General features: G+C 43.1%; 1 protein-coding gene across 3 annotated transcripts in view; it reads left to right on the top strand.

Moving 5' to 3' along the window:
* LOC116948087 (B-cadherin-like) overlaps nucleotides 1–19,809 on the top strand; it is a 51,926-nt gene extending 32,117 nt beyond the window's left edge. For all 3 annotated transcript variants that reach the window (XM_032964414.2, XM_032964413.2, XM_032964415.2), the window contains 7 exons: nucleotides 4,849–4,991; nucleotides 5,651–5,881; nucleotides 7,609–7,911; nucleotides 9,597–9,718; nucleotides 10,614–10,798; nucleotides 13,392–13,854; nucleotides 15,012–19,809. In XM_032964414.2, the coding sequence (XP_032820305.1) occupies nucleotides 4,849–4,991; nucleotides 5,651–5,881; nucleotides 7,609–7,911; nucleotides 9,597–9,718; nucleotides 10,614–10,798; nucleotides 13,392–13,854; nucleotides 15,012–15,137 (1,573 nt within the window). In that variant the 3' untranslated portion in view covers nucleotides 15,138–19,809. The remainder of the gene's footprint in view (nucleotides 1–4,848; nucleotides 4,992–5,650; nucleotides 5,882–7,608; nucleotides 7,912–9,596; nucleotides 9,719–10,613; nucleotides 10,799–13,391; nucleotides 13,855–15,011) is intronic.
* Nucleotides 19,810–19,878: the final 69 nt, after the last annotated feature.

Raw genomic sequence — 19,878 nt, 5'->3', positions numbered from 1 at the left:
TAGAAAAATAAAAATAAAATAAATATATATCACGACGTTTCGATCACAACACAAGCGGTCGTCCTCAGGTGGAAAACCAGCGAGAGAGCTGTTACAACAAGAGGTTATTTATATTGTTGTAGAAGCTCTCTCGCTTCAAATCTTGCTTGCAGACATCGCCCTCTGGTGGACTAGTGAGCACGATGCATAGCCAGTGTTGAGGGAGGTTGTTAATTCATTTCAATGCAATACCCTTTTTGAAAACGAGAACGGGTGAATGCCCGTTGAGATTAAATTAAGTCTCTCTTTGTCAATATATAATCCGTATAACGCTAGGTATGTAATGGCACGTTGTTTTGCAATTGCTGTTCACATGATTCACAGTGTTGACTACTATACTGGCATATGCAATATTGGCCTGCTCTTGGACATGGTGGCTTCTGACAGTTTCACATTGGCTTTTACAGCCAACAACATGATCTGGAATTTCACCACGTAAACTAAACGAAGTAATGCCGTCCCAGCAAAGAGGCTGCTGAATATATTCAACAGCCTCTTTGCTGGGACTGTGTAACAATTTTTGTATGTTCCTGGGTAGGAAGTGTTATTTTCTAATTGCTTATGCCTCAAAAGTACAGAAAATAGCTATTATTCCCACGAACTTTGCTTTCGTTACCAGAACAGTGATATTTTGAAATTTACCTATTTTCCAGAACATTCCAGATAGATTCAGGGCTGACTAAACTTGGAGTAACTTCTATAACATTCTAGAACTTTACAGTAATAGCAATAGTAGTATAAATACAGGGGCCTTAAGAAAACCAGTTCAGTTTAGTTCCAGCTGCCTAAGTGGATACATATCTACATTTTCTGAGAGGGCATCAAGATGCTGCAAGCATTCGGCAGACGCATTTTGCGATGTCTGCGGCCAATTTATCAAGACAAGAGCGAAAAAGTGCTCTGTGGAAGCATCTGCTAAGATGTGTGAGGCCTACAACAAGGCATATTTCGGTATGCCCGTCGGGGATCGAGACAAAACCCTGGGAACCTCATTTCACCTGCGAGCAATGCAAACAAAACTCTGGAAGGTAAGATGGACAATTGTTGCTCGAAATTTAACGTCACAAAATTTGTAAAAAAAAAATTGTAAAAGTTTTTAATAATTTTTTTTTTACAATTTTTAATGTTATTGAAAAAATGTATATATAAAAATGTTGCGAGAATTTCTTAAACATTAGTCATGGGTGAAATAAATGTATTTTTGTAAGTGGTACAGAGGGGAAAAGAGAGCCATGAAGTTCACTATCCCAAGAATTTGGCGGGAACCCACTTACCACTCAAGCTACTGCTACTTCTGCATGGTGGACCCTTCCAAACGTTGGACTGGCAAGAATGCACCTGATATCACGTATCCGGACCGTCCTTCATCCATCGCCCCGATGCCACACTGCCATAAGCTCCCCATACCCACTCCTCCGGAGAGAGAGCAGCCGTCTTTAGAAGAGAGCAGCAAGTCAGAGAGTGAGGAAGACGTTGTAGATCCAGATGACAATTTCAGAGGTGGAGCTGAGGAGATGAATCCATACTACCCCAACTAAAAACACCTCAACGACTTGATCATAGGTCTTGGTCTCACCAAGTCAAATGCCGAACTTTTGACATCTAGGCTCAAGCAGTGGAACTGGTTGGATGAAAATGTGCAAGTCGCAGATCAGGGGAAGATTCACCAACCTTTTTGCAGCTTCTTCACTGGTAAAGATGAGCTCTGCTTCAGCCACAATGTGACCAGTCTGTTTGAGGCAATTGGAAATCGCCTGTGACCAGAATGAGTGGCACCTCTTCATTGACAGCTCATCCAGGAGCATCAAAGCCGTGCTTCTCCATAATGGTAACAAGTACCCGTCTCTTCCCCTGGCTCACTCTGTGCACCTCAAACAGCATCAATACCTTGCTGGACGCCTTGAAGTATGATGAGCACGGCTGGGAGGTCATCAGAAACTTCAAAATGGTGGCATTCCTGATGGGTCTCCAAGGCGGTTTTACCAAGTTTCCCTGCTATCTTTGCCTTTGAGACAACAGGCACACCAACGCGCACTACCACAGGCGGGACTGGCCACAGTAGACCGAGTTCTCTGTGGGGAGGAACACCGTCAAGTGGGGGCCACTGGTGGACGCCCGGAAGGTGCTGATGTCACCACTGCACATCAAATTGGGCCTTATGAAACAATTTGTCGAAGCTGTAGATAAGGAGTCGGCAGCCTTCAAGTACCTTTAAGACTTCTTCCCTAAGCTGTCTGAGGCAAAGATCAAAGCCGGTATCTTCGTCGGGCCACAGATAAAGAAGATCCTGGAGTGCAATGAATTCCCCAAGAAGCTCACTAGTAAGGAGAAAGCGGCTTGGAACAGCTTTGTCGCAGTGGTTCATGGCTTCCTGGGCAATCACAAGGTCGAAAACTACATGGAGCTGGTTGAGACTCTGGTGAAGAACTACAGCACAATGGGCTGTAGGATGCCCCTCAAATTCCATATCCTTGATGCTCAGCTTGATAAATTCAAGGAGAACATGGGAGCGAACTCGGAGGAGCAAGGCGAGCACTTCCACCAGGATATACTGGAATTTGAATGCCGCTACCAAGGACAGTATAATGAGAACATGATGGGAGCCATTTGGGTGCTGATTCGTGAAAGTGATTTACAGCATAATCGTAAATCTCGAAAAACTACTCACTTCTAAATCTTTTGTAGTAATTTTTGTATGACCTTAGTATGAATACATGTTAATTTTGATACATATGTTTTTTTCTAACTTTATGTGAACGAAAAGACACAAATTCTCCCATTTTTTCATTTAAAATAGCTACATTTCAAAATATTACTGCCCTGGTCACAAAAGCAAAGTTTGTGGGTAATAATTGCCATTTTATACACTTTTTAGGCATAAGCAATTACGAAATAACACTTACTACCCAGGAACAAAAATTGTTACATAGTGATATATGCACGTTATTGAATCTCCGTAAAGTTATCGGCAAAAATTTATTCAAACAAAAAACTAACGGTTGCTCGATGCACAAGCATCGAGCACCCTTTAAGGTGTAATAGGTAAGAATTAATACGTTTATTGTAATGAGCAACGTTGTAAGAACGTTGGAAAGTGGACGATGATTTGAGGGAATTCCAAAGTGGCGCAGTGTGAGAGAGTAGAAGCATAAATAAACGTGTTGTGACCCCCGGTGTGGATGAGGCGGCACATTCAGTCGGGTAGGGCGGGTCCTCAACACGGCTGGAGAAATCGGCGAGTGGAGTTCTTGGGAACACTAACCATGATCCATAGCAGAGGTTTGTTGGGTTAGATCGTGTAAATATAAACGTGTCGTTAAACCCGCCACCACCCGACACAGCCAATTGGTCAAGTTTGTCACGTAAACAAAACGTGCCAATTCGTTACTAGTTCAGCAAACCAGTGTGTTGGAGAGATAACCCACAAAATTGACAAATCCAGAAGGACGGTGCGCCAGTAATTATAACTAGCATCCAGTGCCAGATTCAGCTAGTGCGGGGCCTGTAGCATATGTTATAAAGGGGCCCTAAATAAAATAAAAAGACATAAATATTAAAACACAAATGTATAACTTGCATCGTAAAGTAATTATATTTTTTCATGTGCTATTCAGCCAGATAATACGACAAATTGCTAACCTTAAACACCCAGTCCTTCATAAAAGTTGAAATCAGTATAGTACTATAGTAATAGAGCAAGTATAGAATCGCTAAGTTACCGTGCGTCTTGCAAGTGTAGAATCACTAAACCGGAGTTGATAGCTTGAAAGCATTTAGCGCGGGGCCCTTGAAAGTGCGGGGCCCGTTGCATATACTGCTTTTGCTACTCGGATAATCCGGCACTGCTAGCATCATGACGCGGACGCCAACAGCTGTGGAGAAATTCTCCTGCTTCGGTCTTAAATAGAGGGATAAACATGATGTGATAAATGTGATGTCGTCACTTGCGAGCCAATCAGGTGGATAAAATTGGTCGCGAAAGCCTACGTATTCAATTGACTAAACTTGATGGTCGCCTAAGGTGCAACGACCAATTTCAACAGGGGGGTATGCAAGATACGACTGTGGGCCCTCCTCCTTTCTCCCGACTGTTTATAACCCCTATACAATAATATGTCGGCTACAACTATATTATTTTAGTTGCACTGTGTATTTTGTTTAGAGGAAGACAATCTCACACTGACAGCGTTCATAAAACATATTTGAAGGGACAATACTCACAATTAAGTTACCGTGCGTCTTGCTTTCACGTCGGCCCATCGGTCTAGAATTCCCTTATTGATACGATAGCCAGATGTGTTAAGCAGGCTTGGTCCACGGCACACAGCGTTGGTGTACGGTGCTTTTTCTGGAATATTTTGCTGTTTTTTTCCTGGATTTTCTGTTTCCACAGTCACATAGTCACTTTAAGATGTTTTCTTGTTCATGTTTTTGTTTTGTTGTTTGTTGCGGGTTGCACCCGATTCAAGAGCCGAATGGCTCACAGGGCTATACCAAAATAAATGAGACTGAAAAAAGAAAAGAAAAGTAAACTGCAGGCAATTTTTTAATGAGTACATTTAAAAATATATATTTCTTCACTTTTTTCTACCTGTTCATCTATTGATTCGGGGCCCCCTTGTGGCTGACTGGGCCCCAGTGCGTCGCATTACGCTGCATATTCCCCATAGTTACGTCACTGAGAGTAGCAGTAGTAGGGTGATAAGGAGGTGACTGGCTGCCCGTGAGTGAGCGACTGGAGGGACTCTGCGAGTGCTGGATCGTCAACGTGACCCCTTTACTCAGCTTGTTTGTCTTTGTGACATTCAGGTATGAGATTCTGCGGGACGCGGCCAATGTGCTGGCGATCAACTCCGTGACGGGAGAGGTTACTTCGAAGGCCCAACTGAGCCGAGACTCATCCTTTATCTACAACAACACATACACCGCAACAGTCATCGCTATAAAGGATGGTGAGATGGTCTCTGTGTGTGTGTGTGCGTGTGAGGGGAGCAGTGGTGCCGTGGTTAGTACACTGAACTATGAACACACGTACCTGACTTCAATTGATTGGCCATGGTTAGCATCAGTGGAAAGTGACACCTGATTCAGTCCCAGGTCCTCCCCTTGATTAATTCAGCCTTAAATGCGTACCAGTTGTGTGTAGTGTGTACACTGCATTAGGAAAATAAAGGCAGCCCGATGTGGTTCTGGTCACACATCCACCCAGCCGTTTGCCATGCTAGCCTTAATAGGTGTTCACTAATGGAACTGTTCCCAACAATCTGTGAAAAACTTTATGTAGATTATTTGTCTTTATTTCATGGGGAGCAGGAATGCGTTATGATGCCAATTATCCGAGTTCCATTTCAGTACTCCAGTTTCCTCCCACATATGTATAAACACTCATTAAAGGAATATGCCAAATATCCCACTATAGGACCACAGAGCTTGGGCAATCATTGGCACTGGTTCTGGCAGCTAACCCGCTTAGCTACGGTTTCCCGCATCTCCGCTTGCAGGCTGTGCATTTTATACATTCTACACTTGTTCAGATGCAATTTCCAAAAATGACACTTTCATACAAATACATAATCACGACTATTATTATTTGTTCCTATTGTGAACAAAGGTTCGCCTCCTCTTACTGGGACGGGCACGGTGGTCATCATCGTGGATGGCGCCGACAATGGACGACTCGGCCTGGTCAGCAGCAGCTACTGTGTGGAGAAGGCGTCGCAGCAGGCACAGCTAACCCTCGTAGCTCGAGATGATGGCTCGCCCGGTGACCGCCCGCTCACCTTCTCCCTACCCAGCAGTTACGACAACTCCAAATACAAGTGGACCTTCGATGCGACGAGCGGTACGCTCGTGGCCCAGGCGTGGGTTCACCTTGAGCGACATAAATCACTTGTGGCATAAATGTGTGTCCGTCCCGCGCGTGACGTCACTCCACATGAGGCCCACCCCCCCCGCGTGACGTCACTCCACATGAGTAGAGCCCATTGCTCTCCTTATCTCCTGCTATAGCAAATCTGTACATGGAAAACTTTGAAATAAGAGCACTTGCCTCGAGCACGTTAAAACCATCTTTTTGGTTTAGATATGTGGATGACACTTTGGCTGTCTGGCTACATGGTAAAGATACACTTAATGATTTTCTAAATCATCTCAATACACAAAACCCAGCCATCCAGTTCACCATGGAAATGGAGGTAAATAACACACTCCCGTTCCTAGATATTTTGCTTGGACATGGCATAAACGGTAAAATAACACACAGCGTTTACAGAAAGCAAACGCACACTGATGCCTATCTGAATGCAGATTCGCATCATCATCATCCAGCTCAGAAATCCTCTCTTATCAAGACGCTCATACATCGGGCTAAAACAGTGTCAGATGGTGAAAGTCTAGTGAGAGAGATCAAACACGTTAAAGATGCATTACGACAGAATGGCTACAATAATACTCAAATTAACAGAGCACTGAATGCCAAATCACGATCGCAAAGCAACACTTCTGAAAGCGATCAGATTTTAAAACAATTAAAATGCCATATATCTCAGGAGTAACTGACAAATTAGACCGTGTTTTGCAAAGCAAAACATTACAGTAAGATTTGGTACAGTACACAAAATTCAAAAACTAGTATCTTGCACTAAAGACGAATTACCTAAATTATCAACAGAAGGTGTATATCGGATTAATTGTTTATGTGGCAGATGCTATATTGGACAGACGGGATGTGACATCAGCATAAGACTAAAAGAACACCAAATAAATATTAAATTATCTCAAACACAACTGTCGGCAGTGGCAGAACATGCTTGTCAACAAGGACACTCAATTGATTTTGATAACGTTGAAGTGTTGTGTAAAACTAATTATTACTGGCAAAGACTAATTAGAGAATCCATTGAAATTTAGAGAAACAGAAATAACTTTAATCGTGCTGATAGCTATAGGCTTAGCGCGGCTTGGGAGCGTATTATTAAATAATAGATATTACAATTCCTCATAGGGGAAACACATATTAATTAACGGATTACTAATGTAGCATATAATCACAATAACACACATTACAACTAATTACTAATCTACAACTCATTACTAATCATAACTATGGACTGATTACCAATCGATAATTACAATACCCCCCCCTCTGCCTCAAATGACTGCACCTGAAATGAGTTAAATGATGAAGTCACCCTGCTGCTCTATTTAAGACCGAGAGCAAGTGAGGGATTTACCATTTTGGCGAATTTCCCGATGATGCTGGATGTAATTACCAGCGAAACGTCGTATTCAAACTGTAAATGTTGTGGATTTACTCTTCAACACACCGGTGGGCTAAAGTAGTGAACTAATTGTCTTTTGTCAACGTGACACTTTTTTTGCTGATTGGCCGTGTCGGGTGGTGGAGGGTTACGACACATTTTTAAATAACGCGATCTAACCCAAAAACCTTTATTATGAATAATATTGGTCGCGAAAGCCTACGTGTTAAACATACCTTGGGACATTTGGCATTTGTTGACACATGACCGCTTCTGTAATCCTTTTTACGAATGCACCTCTCTATTACAGACACATCAGCCTTGATGTCGTTAGAGAAGGGCAACCTGGAGTGTGGAACTCAAGAAGTCCCCGTGTCCATCACGGACAAGCCTGGCCTCAGCAAAACGTCCGTGGTGTCTGTCAAGGTGTGCGACTGCATGGCAGGTGCTGGCGGAGCGATAGGCATTCACAAGGAACTGGTCGATCGAGCGGGTGGAGTGGGTGGAGTGGCTGGGGGTGTTCCTGGCTACGCCCATGGTGGATCTGGGATTGGCCTTTCCGCAGGAGCGCTGGCTGCAATTATCTGCTCACTCCTGCTCTTGCCTCTCCTCGGTGGGTACGACACGATTGCAGTCGTTCATTCACTTATGACATGCCGGCTGGGTGGAATTGTGGCAGAAATGCTTGTGGAACATTAATATGGTTGCTAGGTGAAAACAAAAATGCAGTCTGAGTTGACTGCCTATCATCCTATTGGGTTCAATAAAATACAGAGAATATTTAAGAAAGTTAACTTTGTTCGTCCTTAAGAGAGCCTGGCCCTAGGCTTTTGAATGAATTGTAAGGTCGCACTCATTACACAGAGAGTACTTGCCACAAATGAATCACAATACTGTTCAGATTGTGTCAAGGAGTATGAACCACAATACTTTGCTGATCTCATCAAGGAAGGGGTGGTTGGCACATGCCTGCAATCCAGCAACATGTAGGCATGGAATCGTGTTTTTGGGACACCCACCTAGTGCAATGCTTGGATTGATTGAGCAGTGAAATGCCCGTAGGAGGCAAAACATCAAGGAGATTTGTACACTTTGGTTCGTTCGGTAAAGTCACGTAGAAAATAAAATAAAATAATGATAGAATACGACGTTTCTATTGCAACACAAGCAACCGTCATCAGGTAAGAATGAATGAGAAAAAAAAAACATTGTAAACTTAGAAACACAATGCAACACGACACAGAGAGCCGGCCAACACAACAGCCAACACCCCACCTGGCTGACCACGCCCCTCCAAAGTCTCACAAACAGAAAGACAGCGCCACTGTGTCGAGGCTTTAAATAGAGCGAGGGGGGAGGGGTTGGGGCAGAGAGAGGGGGGGGGGGGCAGAGGACAATGAGAGAGTTGTGTGGAATTCCAGACCACAGTGGCCGGAGGAGAGACAATGGACTATAAAATTGTTCAATTTGTACAGCTTTAGTGATAATATTTGGCATTCGTGAAACATTCTGGTTTCCTCCCACATACATAGATATTGGACACGTTCATTTGTAAACCATTCCAAAGCAAAGCCCTCTTGAGAAAAAGAATCAACTCAGTGAAGCTTAAGTTGGTGAATAAATTTGTTTCGTTTCATGAACATTTTTTACAATAAATGTAAGTTTTTTTTTACATCATTAGACCTCCTTTGCCAGTACCAAAATGTAATAATAGGGTTTTTCTCCTTTTTTCTGGCAACAAAACAGAAACCTTTTTACGAGGATTCATGTCTGCATTAACCACAATACCTGCAGTCAAAATGCAAACAAAACACATACTATGATAATATATGCATTGTCCTTGAAACTGATTGGTCCACACCAAGGGTGCGGCTTTCTTTTGAGCCTCGACCCAATTGGTGCTCGACCAGATGACGCCAAAAGGCCTTTTGGCGTCACCTTTTGGCAAGTGGAGGTGTAGAACAGAGGGGGATTTATCTTGCTGTCATTTTGGTGATTGATGAAAGATCCATAATAGAGGTTTTCCGGTTAAGATCGCATAAATATAAACGTGTCATTAAACTTGCCACCACCCGACACTGGCGATTAGTAAAACCCACAACATTTACAATGACTCCCCAAAACACCAGTGTGCTGAACTAGGAACAAACTGGTGGCTACGGGTGGTGATGGGTTTAACGACACAAGTTACATTTAAGCGATCGAAAAAAAACCCCGATTATGGATAATATTGGTCGAGAAAGGTTACGTGTTAAATTGATGAAAGAGTCTGTCTTTATGTCGGTTTTTACATTTCAGCTGTGGGACTGTTCTGTGCGGCCTCGAAACTGTTTCCGAAGAAAGGAAAAGCAATGATTGTTGGGAATGACACAAAAGGATTGGTCGTTAACTACATGGGAGAGGCAGGAGAGCAAGACCAGGTACTTAGCAGCAAATGCATGACCGTTCTCTATCCACTTCTCGATTATGGCTGTCCCAAGTTTGCACTCCTGTCTCCGTCATTAACAAGCACATTATAGCAGAAGACTGTGAGCGAAGTGGAGTCAAAATCGCTGTCGATGGCTGGCTGACAGTTGACACAGCCTACAATATATATTCAGGGTTTACAGAAATAATCACCACTTTGTGTATGTGTATGTATGTAGAACTTGTTTCGCACCGTGCGTAGCCACCCGTGCTCATCGAAGGTGCGGATTTTGTAGAGGTGCAGATTTTGTGGAACGTTCTATGGAGGCACACATTTATTATAGTACCAGACCACGACTCTCTGGTCCTTGTGGATCAAATATTCCCGGCTCCATCCTTCCTTGACACGTTAATATTTTCCTCATATGCCAGATGGAACTGATTTTGTCCTATACAGAGTCGCGCTCACTTTAAGAATGTGGCATTTTCGCCACTAGCTTAGCACAGGACCACCTATGAAGGTGCGCGATAAGCATCACCAAAAGCTGACGGAGACCCATGGACATTGTGTTGTTGGTAGCGCTTAATTTCCAAATGGAAGAGTCCAGAATGTAGTTTAGGAATTATTTCCGCATGCCACATTCATTTCACCTTATTTTGTCCACAAGCTGTTCATAGAATTATAGGAATACATGCTACAATAATATTGGATATTTATATAGGATAGAATAGGATATTTATATAGGACCTTGTAGGCTAGTGGTAGTGTCTCACACAGATAATCTTGACTCCAAGCCAGCCTAAAAAAAAGTATCGAGCGACAAATGAAGGCATGGATTTTGGTGTCGTTACGGGCACACGAAGAGCTAGTTTGCGTTTTGTTTGAAAGCCACTGCTGTACTTCCGCAGGACATGAGCACATTCCAGGCGTTCAGTATGAACAAGCAGTACTCGAGTGCAGAAAAGACCGTGCTCTCATCCGCCGCCAACCTCGATGAGCAGGAAGATTCTGCACTGCTCAAAGTGGAAGCACAGAACATCTCCGCGCCCATGAGTAGCGCCAACCTCACGGAAAAAATAGTAACGACCAGCACGTACGTCTTCACGCAACCACCACTGCATACGGGGCCTTCCGTAAGGGCGAGTGATGCAGAGCAGTTAGAATGCACGTCTTGTAACTGGGAAGGGTGCGAGTTCAAATGCTGGTCAAGGGTCAACTCTGCCCTTAATTTACCCCCCTCCCCACCTCTCAAGGTGAATAAAATCAGTACCACTTTAGGGGAACTCAACAGTGGTTGTTCTATCAACAAACTTACTCCTGTCATAGGAATCTGGATTTTATAAACGTAGCTTAGAGATGCAAATGGAGATGAGCTCTCCTCTTTGCTCATTCGGATGGGAAACCACTTTGATATATTTTTTTAAAATAGATGACCACAATCTGAAGCTCATTTGAGCATGGGGACACTTTGTGTCCAATTTACACATTGGGGAATGTTCACATTTCCCCATTTTCTTTTTGGCGCCAAATTGTGCCGAGACCTTACATACACTTATGGCTCTCTGCGTCGGCATGGCTGCAATCAGTGTGTTTACGTGAGATTTGTTTTGCCAGCGACAGATAAAAAAAAGAAAAATACGAATGTGAGGCTAGTCAGCGGCTATTTGCCAAAGGCAATGTGTTTTGGACAGATTGTCCAGATTCAAGTCTGGTCCTTGAGATGCTGGATTATTTAACATTATAGTTGTCATCGGGAATGAGACCAGTAGAGCGATAGACTAGTTGTTTCTTAATTGTATCAGTGAAATCAATCACTGCTGCACGTTTATATGTGTGCAACAGAATTGGGCTGGTGGCTCAGAGGTAGAGCGAGCGGCTCATTTGTAATGGTTGAGAATTTAAATCATGGTTGTGGGTTGACTCAGGCAATCATTTCTCCAGGGTCGATAAAATTAGTACCATTTTGCTGGGAAGTCAACAGTGGTAATTCTATGGGCCTCCACCATTACAGCATGGAATTTCTTTCACTATCCCAGACCTGTAAATGTGACATGAGCACTGCCTCAATGATCAGGAAATTACTTTTGCTTTATGACTTTGACAGCATTCTCATTCCATCACTTATCACACTAACTATTTACTACTTAAAGCTTAGTGACTGCAGGAATTTATACTCTTTGGGTCTTTTGGTAAAGTCACGTAGATAGCAAAATAATAAGAAAATTATAAATAATCACGACGTTTCTATCGCAACACAAGCAATCGTCTTCAGGTGAAAAAAATATAGCAAGAGAGCTGCTGAAGCAGGGTGTTATATAGGCCTGAGATGGGTGCAGCCCAAGGGTAAGTGGGCGGGGTTACATCGGGGGCTGGCCATTGTATAGTGAGAGATTAGCATGTCAATGTAGCTACCGCCACATCGAGGCCTGAGATGGGTGCAGCCCAAGGGTAAGTGGGCGGGGTTAGATCGAGGGCTGGCCATTGTATAGTGAGAGATTAGCATGTCAATGTAGCTACTGCCACATCGAGGCCTGGGATGGGTGCAGCCCAAGGGTAAGTGGGCGGGGTTAGATCGAGGGCTGGCCATTGTATAGTGAGAGATTAGCATGTCAATGTAGCTACCGCCACATCGAGGCCTGATATGGGTGCAGCCCAAGGGTAAGTGGGCGGGGTTAGATCGAGGGCTGGCCATTATATAGTGAGAGATTAGCATGTCAATGTAGCCACCGCCACATAGAGGAATGCAACTCAGAGAGTCGGAAATAACTGCTAACATCGGCAGGTAGGATGGAAACATCACAGCCAGTTATGACGTAAACTGGTTAATAACGTCCTTCCAATGATTGCTCAATTTGTACCCATCTTCTCGGTTTAAAATTTATCTGTGTTTATAAATCTGGGTGGATTCATAAACTTAACCAGTTTTAAGTGATAACTGGCTGTGATGTTTCCATCCTACCTGCCGATGTTAGCAATTATTTCTGACTCTCTGAGTTGCATTCTTATATTTGGCGGTAGCTACATTGACATGCTGCTAATCTCTCACGATACAATGGCCAGCCCAACAGCTTTGGGGTGCCTTCGATCTTCTTTCTCTAACTCCACCCACTTACCCTTGTGCTGCACCCATATCAGGTCTATATAACACCCTACTTGAGCTATATGTTTTTCACCTGAGGACAATTGCTTGTGTTGCAATCGAAATATCGTGATTTTTAAAAAATATTTTTCTATCTACATGACTTTACCGAACGACAAAAAGAGTATTTACTACTATTTCTATTTTACCTGGTATGGCCCATGTTGAGCTATATAGCTCTTTTTCAGAAGTGATCTGGCCACAAACGTGAGCTCAGCGAAGTTTCTCATCATGTGGAAATGTATAGTAGCAGACAAATACTCTCTAAACTAGTGTTTTTCACTAACTTTCAGGGCGGCGGGGAGGGGGGGTGGAAATTTTGCCGATAAGACATCAGTGTGAGGGCCACCACATATTTGAAACCATTGAGGTATGACAGTACGATGAAAGGGGGTGTTTCTACATTTGTGTATTATCGGGGGCCGCACTTCAGAGGGGCCGCACTAAAGGCCACCGGGGGCCACAAGTAGCCCGAAAGGGCCTTGGAATGAAGAATACCCGCTCTAAAATGCACGTTTCCAATTACTGTTCTCTCGCCACCCACTAGCACCATGAAGAAAACCACGCAGCACTCGTCGTCGTCATCGGCGCAGCGGCAGCAGCAGCAGCAGAACGGCATGGGAGGCATCGCGCAGGCCGGGCTGGGCCGTGCTGCCCACTCTGGGGATGTGGCAAATGCCATGGCGGCGAGAGAGCACGTGGCCACCGCCAACGGCTCCGCGACCGTCGCGAGCAGCAACGTCAGCAGCATCAGGGGCACGCTCAGACCCACGTCCCCTTTCGCTCAAGCCGTGAGCCCCACTGTGAGGCTCGGCCATGGGGGTGGATGGGCAGCCGGGCACAGCACGGCCACAGCTCAGTTTAGCGACGGGGTACAGCAGCAGTGGCAGCAGGCCGCTGTCTACAGGGAGGATGCTCCGGTGGCCAGCGAGACCTTGCGTTTCAAGAGTGCCAAGGCCATGGGTGGCTATAAACTGGGTCAAGAAAACATGGACAAGGTTCTTTACAAGGTGCTGGGAATTTATGTGCTCATGAAATGTATACCTAATGTATATTTATTTATAATCACTCGCTTACCTTTTTATATGTTGCACCATCGTTTTTTCCATTGTTTTTTTGTTTTTGTGACTTGCTGACCCGCCCCTACTGGACATCTGTGATAAAGAGCCTCAAAGTTCATTGGATTCCTCCAGTGTAAATAAATATTTTGATTCTGGATGGGGAGATCATTATGGGCTTATTCCACACTATCTTTTCCTGCGTAGCGTTTGAAGAACAAACGGCAAATTATCATAACCCGCGTGTTTAACATTTACTAGCACATTTCTTGATTTGGAGAACACAGCGATTATCGCTCCCATTGCAAAACTACTGCAGACAATGACTGTGAATCATAGTGTAGTGACTTGCTCAGAGACACTAAGAGTAGGAGGCACTCTGTTCACAGTTCACACTTAGTAACTACGGCTCCCAGTCAGGACAGCTGGTAGACTGCCTGACTGACGACGCCGAGATGGTGAAGACGGTGACGACGATGAAGACTCCAGCAGCACGACGGGATCCCACTCCAAACGACAGCCCCGAGCTCTTACTCAGGACCTCCTTTTATGCTCCCAGCATCGCCTCGCTCCACCCCGGCGACGCCCCCTCTCTAGAACTTACTAGCGGGTTCCCGGGCTTCCCCCACGTGCCCCGACATCCCTCTCTCTGGTCTATCACGTGACCTGCTGTCAGTCAGGGCTGCTGTAACTGCAGATCCCCTTCCCTGCCAGCAACAAGCGCTAAGCTGCTAAGTGACCGATTCTATGTCACTACGAAAGCTTTAAGTCAAGATACAATAGCATCCTCGTAAAAGTCTTGCACTATAAGAATGGCACGAATAGCACTAATGATGATAGAGTCACAATAATCCAGTGTGGTCATGTGATGACTTTTGAAGCCTGGGTTCCAAGTGCTTAAGTCACAAATTCACAAATTGGCTAAATCAACGCAGGGAACGTTATTGCCCCAGTATAACTGAGGTAGTGGATATACTGGTTATACTGGGTAACATATATAACTGTGGAAGCATTGGGAGTGAATGCTGACTTAACCTGCAATGCCCGACTGCCTGTCTTTGCCTTCGTGTGTCTGTGTGTGCCTGCGCGTGTGTCTGTCTTTACTCCAGGTGAAGTTGCTGGTGGATGCTGACCCAGCCATGATGCCGCTGGACACACGCTTGATCTACAGCTATGAAGGGAGGTGCACACCTCCTGATTCATTCTCCTGCCTCACTGACCTCAACTTGCAATAGATAGAGACAAGCCAACACCCCATCAATCCAACCATCCAATTCGTTCATCTGTCCCATCCAGTTATTAACTAGTCAATGCATCCATTCACCATTCAACCATTCATCCATTCATCTAGAAGTTATTCCATCCATCCGTCTGTTTCACCATCCATTTATCTTTGTTTCCATCCGTTCATCTATTTTTGTATCCGTTTGTATATCCATATCTCTTTTTGTCGATCCCACACCTCCGATTAGCACGGTTGGCTCTGTACGGTATAAACGAAGTTCAACATACATACATATACATACATGTATCTATTTGAGCCACCCATCCATGTATTCTTCCATCAATCAATTTGTTCAATCATCCACCAATTTATCCATCCATACACCCTTGTACGTGTCTATCCATTCACCTTGAATGCAAAAATCGGCTTCTGGCAGACAGTTTTTGTATCTTTCACAAATAAAAATTGTGCTATTGATATTAAGTCACATGTATATTTACACTAGGCCTCTCTTATCCAGCATTCGCCAGCACTTTAGCCCTCAAAGTTAAGCTCGGCTGAATTAAGTTAAATGTGTAGTATAAATGTTAGACATTTTTGTGCAGTCGTTGGTGACCAGGCTCAGACCATCAGTTATATACTGGAGAACTTGCTTTACTCGTGATGACTCTGTCGTGTGACACAGCCATTATGATTATTACTTGCTCTTGCTTGTGTTGTGACACGGTCATTTTGAATCTCGCACCCTCTAACTCTCTTTTAAGCCCCCTTTTCCTACCAAGCTGCTACGACCATGTTCAAATTGAAAACCCTTACGACAACAGTGGTGCATTACTTTTGCGTAACAATATGGATGGGATGTCAAATATTTCACCACATGTTTTTAGGATCTCCTGTGCACAACCGCTGAACTGTACACCTTAATTTAGCTGTTAAAGATATGTGGTGGTTCACCAGGTGACTGTCTGCTGTAAAAGCAATGTAAAGATGAGGCTGTTAAAATTTATTTCAAAACCATTTTTTAAATGCAGTCGCTAGTGCAGTGGTTCTCAAACTGCAGTACACAAGGCAGTAGGAATTAAGTGGTCCGTGGGACTATTGCAGATTCTACAATTTAGAGTATTAACTTTTTTTACAAATATTATTGGTGCATACTGTAGTGTTACGCAAATTGCTATGATAGTTGACAGTGAGTCCAGAAAGTTTGGGAATCACGTCACTCGTGTATGGTTTGACATTATACAACTCGGCACACATACCTGTAAAATTTGTTTGTTTACTTATTTCTTTAAGAAAAGTTGCTTATGTTCGCTGAGGGCCAAGGCAATTGGTTTAACGTAGCCGTGCTGTAGTAGTAGTTTTTTAAAACTTATTTTCGTGTGTTTGTTTGGGCACGGACAATGGGGTGGGTTGCGATGAGGCTTCACTGCTTTCTATATAAAGTGCATTGTTTGGGTGAATGTCAGGGACGTTGGGTCATGTTAAAGCGATGCGCTCACATGCACATCAAACCCAAATTTATCACACCATCAATATCCCACATGGCAAAGAAAATCATGACCATATTCTTGCGGTCTAGATTTGCTTGCATTGTCCTACTGCATTGGCACAGAGCAATTATTTTGATCAATGTTTTGTTATCCTTAATCAACAGACCTGAGACAAAGTTATGTTCGTTGTAACATGTGGATTATCATGACATTACTTTCATGCGACGCAAACATTACATTCAGTGGCATGTCTTTATGAACCTCACGTAAGGCAATGGGTGTTCTATTGTGAATGTTTTTTGATCGGGGTCTAGCGATGCGACGATTAAGAATTTTTCTCTGGATTTTAAGGCACTTGGCATATTAAGAGACGCCCCAAATATTTGCCCGGTGTCAATAAAGTATACAAATCTGGTCTCGCGAGCACGCACACACACCAGATAGTAAGAATCACCCCCAACTATCGCTTTAAACTACATGGGGGGAAAGGGCATCTTATAATCCAGAGACTACGGGAATATCCATCCATAAACTAAATGATTTGCGCATCAATGCACACCTGTACGTAATGGGTTCACGTTGACCACTGTGGTCACTAGAGGCCGCTACCAAAACAGCAATGATTATAGAGTGGAATTACCACACTGAATTGCAACAATTACCCGAGTCACTGAGTGACTGAACCGTAATGCCTCTATTGCTCTTCCATGCCAATCAAAACATCGTATTTTTTCCCGCAGGGAAATGTTAGCTGTTGACCATTTTCTATACTCTTTGGTTCTATTCGGTAAAGTCACGTAGGTAAAAAATAAAACAACAAAAATCACGACGTTTCGGCCACAACACAAGCGGCCATCATCAGGTGAAGGGACCAGACTGTCTCGAAGACTGCGCTGGAGTGAAACAGAGCCAAGCTCAAACCACGGCCTTTAAGCTGTGTGAGAGGGATTAAGGTGCCTTGACAAAGGAATTAGCATAAAAAATTAGCATTTAATTGGCGGACTTGGCATGATGAAAGGTGTAGTGGTGAACATGCGGGTGCACATGCACCCGCATGTGCTGCGAAAGTTTGGGGTACCACTACTTGAAAAAAATAATAATTGTTGACCATTTCACAAGTTAAGTGAATGTTATATATTGCACAATGTCTAATTATACTCTCTGACATTATAAGCGTTGTTTTGCCCTAGATAGTAAGAATTGTATTTGCTTCATAGCGAGAAGCTGAATTACTCATTTGTAACTGTGGAAGTTATATTGTGATGAGTAAATAATACATATCCACAAAAGTGTCGTTTTATATTAAGCGAGCTTCCAAAAAACGTCATTGTAATTGGCTATGCACTTTCGACCTCATTTTGATAAAACATGTTAGGAATAAATCATATTTAGTGTTGTTTTAAGCCTTTGGTAAAAAAAAAATTGGATAGAATGTGAGATTAAATTGCATGCATTTGCACACACATTATGTTACAGTTAGTTTTAATAACTTGTTCTCCACACATTCCAATTCTTGGGTTATGGCCTCGATTGACATAAACCATGACATAAATAATTCACAATGATTCGACGGCAGTGTCATTGTGTAGAGTAATATGTTAAAACTGTGATGCACTTACACAATTATATACATTCTTAGACAATGCATCCCCATACCAAGAGTTTGAGCAGTATCTCTTTTGGTGATTGTGAGCCTTCAGTGAAAACTCAAACATTCTTATGACTGAGACCAATCTATAAATAATATATAAACCACGAAAGACTTTCACACAACGCGATATTCAAGTTGTCAGTCCTAGAGGTATGGGAATATGCTAGTGACACTAACCAGGTTAGGATGTAGTTAGACTGCAGTGACTTGAGACACCACTGTGATGATACACATAACACAACGTTTAGCCAGATCTAGAGTACAGGTTCTGCCACAGTTGATCTAAGTGTTATATGTCTCATCAACGTATGCTCATGATATATCTGAACAATCGTGGCAAAGTTAAACAATTAGCACAAACGTTCCCATTCCTTTTTTTTATTGTTAGTTGGCGTTGCTACTAGTATCTTTTATGATTCATAATTAGTTTATTTTTTGGCTAGATCGTGTAGTTATAATAGCATTTGTTTTTACTCTAACCCTCCGCCAGCCGACAACGCCAATCGAATCAAGTTATCACGTGGGCATGTTTGAAGCAGTTTTAACAATCGGTGTTGATTGCAGCAAGCAACAGAAATATTTCACCCGGTTCACCAGCATGGGCGTCCCGATGACGTCATGGCATCGACTTCAGGACCCGGATCGGGAATCTCTATCACACGAGAGGCTCAGCTTTTGTCAACACCTGATGATGACGATGATGTTGCTGCGTGTAATAATAACATTGGCAACATGTTGCTTGGGCTTTTCAACATTCTTCCGGTTTTTTTCTCTCCCGATAAACCAAATCAACTGGCACGTTTTCACTTGACGTTCACAACTTGGTTTGATTGGCTCTGTCAAGGGGTGGAGGGTTATTGCATAAACTAAAATGTACACGGCGACCTGACCCAAAATGAACTTAATTATGAATCGTGAATATTGTTTCACGAAAGCCTACTTATAAGATCCTGTTGTTTTGGAAAAGGCATGTTTAAACAAACTGCACCTTGTTTAAATTCGCTCTAAAGTGCAACGTGTATTGACAGAGCTTTCTGTTTTGTATCAATTTGGCTCTTGTAGATATCGCACTTTTTCGACGTGGTCCCCTTTTTTGAACGTGGTTCTTTTTTTTTGCATGTGTCTATTTCTTTCTCTCGGACGTCTATGGGCAAAGGAAATCACAAAACAGCGTGGGACCCATTAAAATGTTGTATGTGTTTTTTTTAATTATAATACCATTTTAAGTTGAATGAAAAAGACAGAGGTTTGTTTTTTTACAGCTCAAAGGCTATCAGTTCTTGTTTAAATAACTCACACCTGTTTTATTTTACTATTCTTTATTAAATATACAACTTTAATGCTGCCATTGAGGCTGCCATTGTGTTAGCTTTGAAGCCAACTGTTGCGATAATACAAAACTAAAAACTTTTAAAGTTTTGCTTCGAGACTTCTAATGTGTGAGAAACAAATATATGCTACAGCATTAGTATACCTCATGAACACACGAAGCACCCACCCGTATGTATGTGTGTGTCAATAAACTCTGCTTTTGAAATGCATATACGGTATGTTGCATACATTTGTAAAGCCGTGTATCAGTAAGTGCGCTGGATTACGATCGTAGCGAC

This window comes from Petromyzon marinus, chromosome 32 (assembly GCF_048934315.1).
Source record: "Petromyzon marinus isolate PM22_M1 ecotype Great Lakes invasive population chromosome 32, UKy_Petmar_22M1.pri1.0, whole genome shotgun sequence".
In the NCBI taxonomy this organism is placed as follows: domain Eukaryota; kingdom Metazoa; phylum Chordata; class Hyperoartia; order Petromyzontiformes; family Petromyzontidae; genus Petromyzon; species Petromyzon marinus.
Note: the sequence above shows the minus strand (reverse complement) of the source record. Positions and strands in the feature narration are given on the sequence as shown.